The sequence below is a fragment of the Nannospalax galili genome, unplaced genomic scaffold (genome assembly GCF_000622305.1).
Source record: "Nannospalax galili isolate Female #2095 unplaced genomic scaffold, S.galili_v1.0 scaffold806, whole genome shotgun sequence".
In the NCBI taxonomy this organism is placed as follows: Eukaryota; Metazoa; Chordata; class Mammalia; order Rodentia; family Spalacidae; genus Nannospalax; species Nannospalax galili.
The window spans coordinates 1,156,742-1,167,243 of NW_008355419.1; the positions used below are offsets into that span (position 1 = coordinate 1,156,742).

At 51.7% G+C, this 10,502-nt stretch overlaps 1 protein-coding gene across 2 annotated transcripts; it reads right to left on the reverse strand.

Moving 5' to 3' along the window:
* Nucleotides 1-3,451: 3,451 nt before the first annotated feature.
* On the reverse strand, nt 3,452-9,639 carry Faap20 (FA core complex associated protein 20). Of its 2 annotated transcripts, none has more exons than XM_008852637.3 (4): nt 9,522-9,639; nt 8,828-8,966; nt 8,443-8,723; nt 3,452-4,052 (listed from the first exon to the last, which is right to left on the reverse strand). In XM_008852637.3, exons 1-4 carry the CDS (start codon nt 9,581-9,583, stop codon nt 3,980-3,982), a joined length of 555 nt encoding a protein of 184 aa, XP_008850859.1. In that variant the 5' UTR covers nt 9,584-9,639; the 3' UTR covers nt 3,452-3,979. The 2 variants fall into 2 exon arrangements, with proteins under 2 accessions (XP_008850859.1, XP_017658533.1); XM_017803044.2 differs by having other exon boundaries at nt 8,816-8,966.
* Nucleotides 9,640-10,502: the final 863 nt, after the last annotated feature.

Genomic DNA, 10,502 nt, shown 5'->3' on the forward strand with positions numbered 1-10,502 from the left:
CTAACATTTGCAAACGGCTCCAGGCACGATAGCATGTGTCTTCTGAAAATGGTTCACACACTGGTGATTTCATGATTGTAAAGCAGTAATCATGACCCTGTGGTTTTGTCCAATTGATCAGTGGAGCCCGTCGCTGGCCGGTTTTCCTTCTGTGGATGATGTTCTTGCCCTCCACGGCCCAGGTCGTTCATATTATTGCACATCTATTAAAGACTTTGATGAAAATGCCCTTATTGTTATTATTTTTGTTCAAAGTAGGTATTTGGGGAAAGCAAAAGATTTGATGCCATTTTCCTGCCTAAAAAGTAGAGTTCTTGGAAGTAGAGTTTCTACCTGGAACAGATTGAGCCCCACAACACAAAGCAGAAAGGGGTCCCACACACCTGCACACTCAGGGCCCCCGCTATCGCCATCTCCATGCAATGTGTCTCTCCTCACAGCCGATGTGCCCTCTTTCCCCTGGTATGACTGTAATGTCAGACAGAGCAGCTGGCAGCCCTGAAACGCCCATGCTGCACCTCTGCCTCTCTCCCCCCGGCTCTGGGCAGCCACTGCCCGTGCTCTCTCTATAGTTTTCCCTCTTTTGGGGTATTGTAGGGTTGGCATTGCCACATCGACCAGTGCTAGCTAGCCTGACCAGATTAGGAATTCCTGGAAACCTGGAAGAGCATCATTTTGGGATGCCAGTGAGGATGTTTTCCAGACACTGGTGTGAGATTTACTGGACCAGGTGAGGAGAGCTGTCCCCAGGGAACATCATCCAGTCTGTGAGAGGCCTGGAAGGGACAAACCAGATGAGAGCAGTATGCCTGTCCTGGCCACCCAATTGCAGCAGCACATGGATGTCAGAGCTCCAGGCTTGGTCTTGCCTTCCAGTTCCCTGAGGCTCACCCCAGCAGCCTCTGACTGAGACAGACAGATGCCACTGACTTCCCTGGTTCTGGGGCCCTTCACTTAGAAATCAAGCATCCTAGGATCTCCAACCTGCAGACAGCCTGTCATGAGACTTTAGCCCCCATGATCTTACTTAAGCCAGTTGCCATTGAGTCCCTCTCATCTCTCTACACCTATCTCTTGGCTCCCCTCTAGGAGAACCCTGACACAGCAGCCTTTTCAAGTAGGCCTCATTAGTGAGTTCCAGGCCAGCTGGGGCTACAGAGAGAGTCTGTCTTAAAAAAAATAAAATAAAAATAAAAAATAATCAAGGGGGCTGGAGAGATGGCTCAGCAGTTAAGGGCACTGACTGCTCTTGCAGAGGACCCAGGTTCGATTCCCAGCACCCACATGGTGGCTATGAACCATCCTTAACTCCAGTTCCAGGGGAACCCAAAGCCCTCTTCTGACCTCCATGGCATTGCATGACACGGGTGCACTCACATACATGCAGGCAATGCATTTATATACATAAAAATAAATAAAATACAAAAAAATCAAGTGGGCCTCTTCACCTGGCAACATACATTCACATGGTTTTTGGTTTTTTAAAGGGGTGCTGGGAATTGCACCCAGGCCTCACACACACCAGACAAGTCTTCACCTATGTTGTGCTCCAGCCCCTTCATGTGTTTTTGTGGCTTATAGGAAACTATTCTTTCTCTTAATATTTATCTTTATTTTATGTGCATGAATGTTTCGTCTGCATGTACATAAGTGTACCATGTGCATGTAATGCCCATGGACGCCAAAAGTGGGCATCAGATCCCCTGGAACTGGAATTATGGACAGTTGTTAGCCACCACATGGGTGCTGGGAATGGAGCCCAGGTCCTCTGCAAGAGCAGCCAGGGCTCCTAACTGTTGAGCATCTCTGCAGCCCTCTATTGTTTGTCTTTTTGAGACAGGGTCTCCCTGTAGTCCCAGCTGGCCTGGAATGTACTATGTAGATCAGGCTGGCCTCCATCTCACAGAGATCAGCCTGCCTCTGCCTCTGCCTCCATAGCTCTGGGATTAAAGGTATGTACCACCACACCCACCCACCCTTTTATTTTTGAAACAGGGTCTCATATAGTCCAGGCTTTAACCTCACCATGCAGGAGAGGCTGAGTCTGAACTCCTGATCCAGTACCTTCTCCTGCCAAGCGCTGGAATTACAGCATGTGCCACCACATCCAGCTTGTTAAAACCATTTTTGAAAGGACGTTACAGCTTTCTGGTGATTCTGGGCCTTCAAATCATGCCTGTCCCAACTCCCAGGCCAACACCTGTCTCCATTTACAGGTGCCAGGCACAAGCAAATTTGGTGGGGCATACGTGTCATCCCAGCATTTGAGAGGTAGAGGCAAGATCCGAAGTTCAAAGCTGTCCTCCACTACACAGTGAGTTCCAAGCACAAAGCTTAGAAACAAAACAGAACAGAGTGCCTGTCCTGGGTGGGTGTCAGAGCTCACTCTTTTTAAAAGTTAAAAACTCATTCAATTTTATGTCTTACAGGACTTACACTGAGTTCAATATTGTATAACTGTATTAATTCAACAGCGAACCTATGGAAACTGTTAATGAGTATGTTAAAGCTGTAATGAAATGCTTCTTAAAAAAAAGAATACAGAAAAGATATTAAAAAGCTCTTACAGAAGGTCGGGTGCAATTCCCAGCACCCTCAAGGCAGTTAACTCTGGTTCCAGGGACTCCGGCTCCACCTCTGGCCTCTACTGCCAGGACACATTCCATAGGCCTGGAGCTCAGCCAACACCCATCCCAACCGCCCAGTAAGGGCTAGAACCCAGGGCTTTGTTTAGGCTAAGTGTTCTACCACTGAGACATTCTCCAGCCTTGGTGGATAACACACTTCCATTCTAGTCCTTGGAGACCAGGAAGCCAGCATGGAAAGTTCTGGTGAGGGTCAGTGTTGGGACTGGGGTACAATCCTGTCTCCCAAGGTCCCTTGGATAAGTGTTCTAATGCCCTTAAGGAGGCTCCACCCTCAGGACCTGCACCTCCCAAGGGCTCCATCTCCACATCATTACATGAGGACCTCAATGCAGGAACTGAGGGAGATAGGCTTTCAGTCTATAGCATTGTGTTGTAGGATGAGAAGGTGAGCACACTTAGGTGAATTGAACATGCCTGTGGGGGCTGAAGAGATGGTTCGGCAGTTAAGACCACTTGCTGCTCTTGCAGAGGACCCAAGTTCCGTTCCAGGTACCCATGTTGGATGGCTAACAGCCGACTGTAACTTCTGCTCTAGGGGGATATGACACCCTCTTCTAAGCTTTGCAGGCACTCACATGTACACATATCCACATCCACATATACATGTGATTAAAAAGAAATCTTTTTTTTTTTTAATGCCTGTGAAATGTGACCCACTACATCAGTCCGGAGTTAGGAAAATGTGCTGTACCAATCCAGCCTACCTGCATACAAATGGCTGACTTGGATAGAAATACTCAGTTCTGCCTTGTGACAGATCCTGGCTCCCCTGTCTGGATGGGTGTATATTACTTTTCTTTTGCTAAGACAAAGTACCTGACCAAAACAGCTTCAATATTTGTTGTGCCTCAAGTTGAAGATATAGTCTATCACGGCAGGGAAGGAAGACATGGTAGCCAGGGCAGCTCTACCCGTGGTGGCAGGAGGTCCGAGACAGCTGGTCACGTGGCATCCACAATCAGAAGCTTTCTCTTTTTTCCCTTTACATTCAGTGCGAGCCCAGCCATGGGATGGTCCCACCCACATTCCAGATGGGTCTTCCTTTCTGAGTTAATCCCCTCTGGAAACACCTTCACAGATACACCCAGAGGTGTGTCTCCTAGGTGATTCCAAATCCAGTCAATCAACAATGAAGATGAACCATCACAGCAGGTATGCTGCCCTTCTGACTGTACAAGAGTGAGCAGCATTATGCCCAGTGCCTGTGAACACCATAAGGCATACTCAGGTGTCCACATGAAGACAGCTCAGCAGCTGTATCATGATGCCGATGCATATATCTGGGAGCAGAGGGGAGGGGCAGTGAGGCCAGGCCTGCACCGCCCAGCAGCTCACCACACCACATCTTTGGTACTTTCAGTCAAGCACTGGGCAAGGTGGCTGTCCACATCCAGCTGGGCCAGCCTGCAAGAGAGGAGACAGTCCTAAGACCTCCTTGTAGAGTGTTTACCACAGGAAGGGCACCTCCACCTACTTCTGGACCACTGAGAACTCTGGACTCCTCTGTGGCTGGTCTGCAGGAGGGACAGAAGGGGTCCCCCAACCTTAGTAGATTTGACCAGGCACTACCTGTTGCCTGAGAACCATTCTCTAGGCCAGAGACTCTCACTCAGTCCCACAGACTCCTGCTCTGAGCAGTGTTTGAGGAGCCTCCACCCTATTGGCTAGCCTGGTGCACACTCATCCTGGCCTGTGCCAAAAGCTAACCCCAAAATATCATCTGGGGCTGGTGAGATGGCTCATCTGGTTAAATTGCTTACTACTAAGCCTGATGACCTGAGGTTTGATTCCTGGGACCCACAAGGTAGAAGGGAAGAATTAATTCCTATAGTTGTCCTCTGACCTCCACACATGTACATATACATGTATACACACACACACCCACACACACACAAAATAAATGTAACTTAACAAAAAGCCTATCTGCAGGCAGAGGTAAGTACAGAGGCTGGAGGCTCTACAAGTTCAGAACAGTCCCTCCTCAAGCTCCTAGCCTGATCAAGGCAGATCAGACATTCCAGCTGGACAAACCCATTGAGTGGTTCCATCATCTAGCACCCAGCACACCTTCAGGACAAGTACCTGCCTGATTCCAAGAGGCCCTGCACCCAGGAGGTCCTGCAATTCTAGTCTGGGAATATTTTCTTGATGTGAAAAGACCAAGCTCCACTATGGAGGGTTCAGTCAGCTAGGCTCAGGTCCTAAAATTCTGGAAGGCCCCACATAGCACCTGTACCTCAGGAATACATGATGCTGGACCTGTGGTCTGGGGAGGGTATCAAACCCAGAGAACAAGAGTAGCATACAGACAAGCTTGCCACCCTTGACCTCATTTGACCATCAATAGTCCAAGGAGAGAAGTGTGACTCAAATGAGGTAACCAAGCCAGGGTGGTCACCAGACCTGCAGGGACAATTCCTAGCAGCTGAGCAGATGGACCTAGGTCTTGTTACCCACGTGGCCAGTATCCTGTTGGAATGACTGTCCCTTTTATGCCACTGTTGGGAGACATGCTCCCAGAGTGGCCAAGCCCATTGGACTTCCTGGCTCTCAGGGCTCCTGCTTCCCTCCTGCCTTCCATCCTCAGACAGAGCTTGCAGTCCACCAAGTACCACTCCTCTTCAGATTCCACCTCGTGTCTCTCCATAGCTATGACTCCCAAACCCTACACCCATGACCACCCAGTAACGCCCCTTCCCCAGACCACTACCATCTAGTTCCACCTGAGTGGACTGCCAAATCCCAGTGTAGGTGGTGCATATACTGTCCTTGCAGAGGACTGGAATTCAGTTCCCAGCACCCATGTTGGGTGGCTTACAACTGTCTGTAACTCCAGCTCCAGGGACTCCAACACCCCTGGCCCCCTTGGCAACTACACTCACATGCACATACTTAAAAATGAACTTATTTTTAATGGTGACTACACCAAGTAGATACATACACTGTCCCTTGTCATTGTTCCCTAAGCAATATAGCATAACAGCAGTTCACATCAAGGGACCTAGGGATGCAGGTTCTATGAAATAATAGCTGTTTTCTGTAAAGGACCTGAGCATCTGTAGACTTGGTCAACAGCTGGGGGATCACTGGGGGACCACCTGGATCAAGTCCCCCAAAATATCAAGGGATTTATCTGTGCATGAAATATCTGAACACAGCAGCAAGACCTTGGAACAAAGAACGCACACATGTCAAAGCTAGCACTTAACTTCTGCCACACTTTGAAGTAAAACAGCTCTTTGGATGGCTCAGCACCACCAAGGGAAAGAGAAAATGGCATGGTCCTCCCCAGAGTGTCACCATGCCAGCTCAGGTGGGCAGCAAGGTCTGCACAGGCTACCCTCAGAGGACATTATGACTGCTCAGTCTGTGTCCAACTGCCAAACTGACCTGCTCAGGGCCAGTCTGCCTCCTTGTCCAGGTCTCGCCCATCGTGACAACACTCTTACGATCTGTGCCCCAGAGCACCCTGTACTGTGGTGAGGAGGGAGCTCCTTTTGAGACATGGGACACGTTCTCTCCCTAGCCAGCCTCAGGGAATGAGTCTGGGCCCAAACAGACACTCTCTCCTTTACATTCCAATGAAAGAGTGTGTTAGAGTCACAGCAGACAGGCCAAGACCGGGGCCTACCTTACTGACACCTACTTTGGAAAAATGGAGGCACTTTGCCAAGCCCTCACGCAGCCACTTGAAAAGCACCCAATGGGCCTGTCTTCAGGAGTCTTTTTTTAGACTCTCTAGAAATGCAAGCACAGACAAAAGGCCCCTCTGGAACGGGAGGAAAGTGGGCGTCCTGACAGCTTCAGGAATATTACAGGCTCCCAACCCTGCATCTCTGCCTCTGGGTAGGAGGAAAGGAGGTGTCAGCTTTACAAACCAGGCACAGTCAGGTAACAGGACCCCCACCTGGGGACAGCCACGACCCAATCCAAGCCAACCCACACTCAACACCTCCTTGTCTGAGCTATATGGACATAAGTAGAAAAGGGTGATGTTAGCAAGGCGTGGTGGCACACGCCTTCAATCCCAGCACTTGGGAGGCAGAGGCAGGCAGATCTCTGGTGAGTTCAAGGCCAGCCTGGTCTCCATAGTAAGTTTCACTATGTTGGGGTTACAGGGAGACCCTGTCTCAAAAAGACCAAAAAAAAAGAAAGAAAGAAAGAAAAAGAAAGAAAAGTGTGAGGGTTAGGGTGGAATTGGGGGCCCCCAAATTCAGAAAGGCTTGGTTCTGATAAAAAAAAACCACAGTTTGAAGGCTGGGAAATGGCCCAGTTAGTAAAGTGCCTACATGAGGGCCTGAGTTCGGATCCCCAACAGCTACATAAAAACCAGGCACTGTGACAGCACGTATCTGTAACCCCAGGACTGGCAGTAGCAGGGGAGACACGTAGGTCTCAGGTTTGTGGGCCTGCCAGCCCAGCCAAGTTAATAAGCTCTAGGTTCAGCAAGAGACCCTGTCTCAAAAAAATAATGTGTGCTAGAGAGATAATAGCTCAGCAGTTAAGAGCACATACTGTTCTTCCAGAGGAGTTCAGTTCCCAGTACCCACATCTGGTGGCTGACAGCCACCTCTAAGACTCCATCTCCTGGGAGATCCAATTCCTCTGGCTTCTGAGGGCACCTGCAATGAAGTGTACTAACCCACACAGACACACGTACACACATAATTTAAAATAAAATCTTTTTAAAATAATGTCAAGAGTGATTAAGGAAAACACCTGTGACCTCCATACACACAGGACTTCTGTGAACACACCCACAGGAACACACACATCACACACATTTTGTGGGGCTGGAGAGATAGCTCAGTGGTTAAGAACACTGGTTGTTCTTGTAGAAGACCTGGGTTCACATCCCAGCACCCACATAGCAGCTAACAACTGTCTATAACTCCAGTCCCAGGGGATCCGACAGCCTCTTCTGACCTCCAAGGGCATTGCACAACATGGGTGCACTTAACCAACATGCAGGCAATACATGCATACACAGAAAATAAAAATAAATAAAAATAAAAATTTAAAAGTCACATTTTGGGGGCTGGAGAGATGGCTCAGTGGTCACCTTGAACGTGGGCAGCCGGGGTAACTGCCCTCCACTGTGTGCAGGTCCCAGGGAGTGGACCCCAGTGGACCCCACACTTGCAACAGTGGGATTCGAGTTCTGCAAGTTTCTGTGTGGCTTTAAATGGACAGAGCTAGCTGGGGCAGTAGTGCATGCTTGTAATCCCAGCAGTCAGGAAGGTGAGGCAGGAGTATCAGTGGGGAGTCTGAGGCTAGCCTGGGCTGCACAGTGAAATCCAATCTCGAAAAAAAAACCAACCAGGACTACTAAGACGACTCAAGGCATCTGCTGCCAAGTCTGTGGACCCCAGTTCAATCCCCAGGACCCACAGGGTAGGAGGAGATAACAGATTTCATGTTGTCCTCTGACCTCCACATGCACATGGGCAATACATACATACACATATACATACATACACATACCTAAATAATTTTACTTTTTTTTTTTTTGTCTTTTTGTCTTTTTTTTTTTTGAGACAGGATCTCCCTGTAGCCCCCAGCTGTCCTGGATCTCACTATGTAGACCAGGCTGGCCTTGAACTCACAGAGATCCACCTGCCTCTGCCTCCCGAGTGCTGAAACTAAAGGCATGTGCTACCACGCCAGGCTACTTTTTTAAAGACTTAATTAATAAAAGGCCAGAGTCACACCCAGGAACCGTCTTAAGACTTCTGAACGGGTGGTTTCACACAGGGCTAAGTCTTGAGCCCAGGGTCAGGGGTGGGGCACTCACGTGGGGGCAAACTCCTTTTGGCACATTGGGCAGCTCTGCAAGACTGGTGGACTCTGCACAGACAAACACTCCTGGGTGCTGGGGGTCCCATGGGGATCCGGTGTAGAGTGTTCTTTCAGGGATGCAGTGGGTAGCTCCAGAGGGCCTCCAGCCCCCTGGAACGGCTGGTAGGAGCTACAGGAGACATCAAGAGCAGGTGGAAAAGGCGTCCAGGAAAAGGCCTTGGATCCCACAGTGAAGACCTCAGGAGGTACTGTGGGCTCTGGGCCAGGCAGAGGCTTCTGCAAAACAGGGGCCCATCAGGTCATTGCCAGCAATACCATGACCTCCCCCAGGACCTGGACACTGTCTCCCAGACCACCTCCACTGGTACCTGTGGACACACCTGGCTGGGAAAGGCAGGCAATGGGGGCAATGGCTGGCTGTCCAGGATCAAGTCAGAGTTCACGGTGCTTTGCAAGAGTACAGCCCATGGCTCACTCTGACGGCCTTCCAAGAGAAACCAGGGTCGGTGGCTGGGGGGCCTGGGCAGCATAGGAGGGGTTAACAGAGGGAATTCAGATTATGGGAGAGGGGTTCCACAAGGGAGGCAGGAGGGGGTCCACAGTGAGGGGTCGTGGGGACTCTGCAGTGAGAGGTCAGTAAGGGTCCACAGTGGAGTCATAGAGGGACTACCCAGAAGGGGGTCAGGAGGGGTCCACCCTGGGGTAATGGAGGAGAGACTCGGAAGTAAGGGATCAAGGCGGGGGGATCCACAATGGAGTCATGGAAAGATTCCAAAGTAGGGGATCAATGTGGGAGGGGGGTCCACCGTGGGGTAAAGGAGAGACTCCGAAGTAGGGGATCAAGGGGGGGGTCCACAGTGGAGGGGGAGATGGAGCCTGGGGCGGTGTAGGGAATGGCGGTCGCGGAAGTGAGGTGAGAGTGGAAGAGAGAGGGGGAGCGGGGCTGTGGCACCGCCCCCAGTTCCCGGAAGCACGTGGGAGAGGATCCCCGCAACTCAGCCCGGACTTCGTGGCACCCCCACCACCTCCCCGCACCCCCAGCCGCCCCAGCCCCTCCGCCCCGGTCCCCCTCACCCGCCCCCAGCGGGCGGCCTCCGACGGCTCAGCCTCCCCCGTGGCCTCTGCTCCTCCTCCATCCTCCCCAGCGCGTCCAGCGGAAGTGAGAGCGCGACCCGCCCCCGCCTGGGATATAACTGGCTCCGGGTTCATCGCACCATTGTGACTGTGGAAGTCTGAGGCACCCTGACTCCAGCCTCTGGGGACACTAGGCTGCCGCCTTCAGGGACAGGCCGGATGCACTGGGGCCTCCCTCCAGCCTGCAGGGGGGCCAAGCTGCAGGAAGGCGCAGGACGGCCGGGCCCATCCATCCCCCTGTGCGGGCTGCAGGACGGCCGGGCCCATCATCCCCCCTGTGCGGGCTGCAGGACGGCCGGGCCCATCATCCCCCCTGTGCGGGCTGCAGGACGGCCCGGGCCCATCATCCCCCTGTGCGGGCTGCAGGACGGCCGGGCCCATCATCCCCACTGTGCGGGCTGCAGGACGGCCGGGCCCATCGGCGGCTGGGCCCCAGAGCCTGTGCTGCCTTCTGTTAATATGTGCTGCTGTCAGGCTCGCCCTGGCTCTACCACCTCCCAGCGATTCTAGACAACGTCCTGCCTCAGTTTCCTGTTCTGACATCTTTCCCAGAAGGGCCCCATGCTCAGACAAAGCATCTAGGTCCATCTTTACCACTATCTTCTCCTTATAGGGGGGAACTAGGTTCTTCCACTAAAGAGACACGCAGTAAAGTCGCTAAGTCCAGACCTCCAGCCCGGCCCAGACTGCAAGAAAGGCTCCTTCCTACCTAGCAGATACACCGCCCTGCAATCCCGAAACCTACCACTTGGTGGCAGAAGACGCCCAGGCACCTTGGTGTAGGCGCAGGGATTCTAATTCAGAAGTTTCTGTTCTCCACAGCCCCCAGGGGTCAGGGCAGTTCCAAACACCCTCCTGCGTCCATCTATCTTCCCCGGGCCCCTTCCCATGTTCTCTTCCTAACAGACTCCTTTGACCGCA

Coding starts and splice junctions, on each gene's coding strand:
- Faap20 (XM_017803044.2), bottom strand. CDS start 9,583: ATGGAGGAGGAGCAGAGGCCACGGGGGAGGCTGAGCCGTCGGAGGCCG. Junction 8,724..8,815: donor CCAGCCAGGTGTGTCCACAG/GTACCAGTGGAG, acceptor CCTGTTTTGCAG/AAGCCTCTGCCTGGCCCAGA. Junction 4,053..8,442: donor CAAAAGGAGTTTGCCCCCAC/GTGAGTGCCCCA, acceptor CCTCTCTTGCAG/GCTGGCCCAGCTGGATGTGG.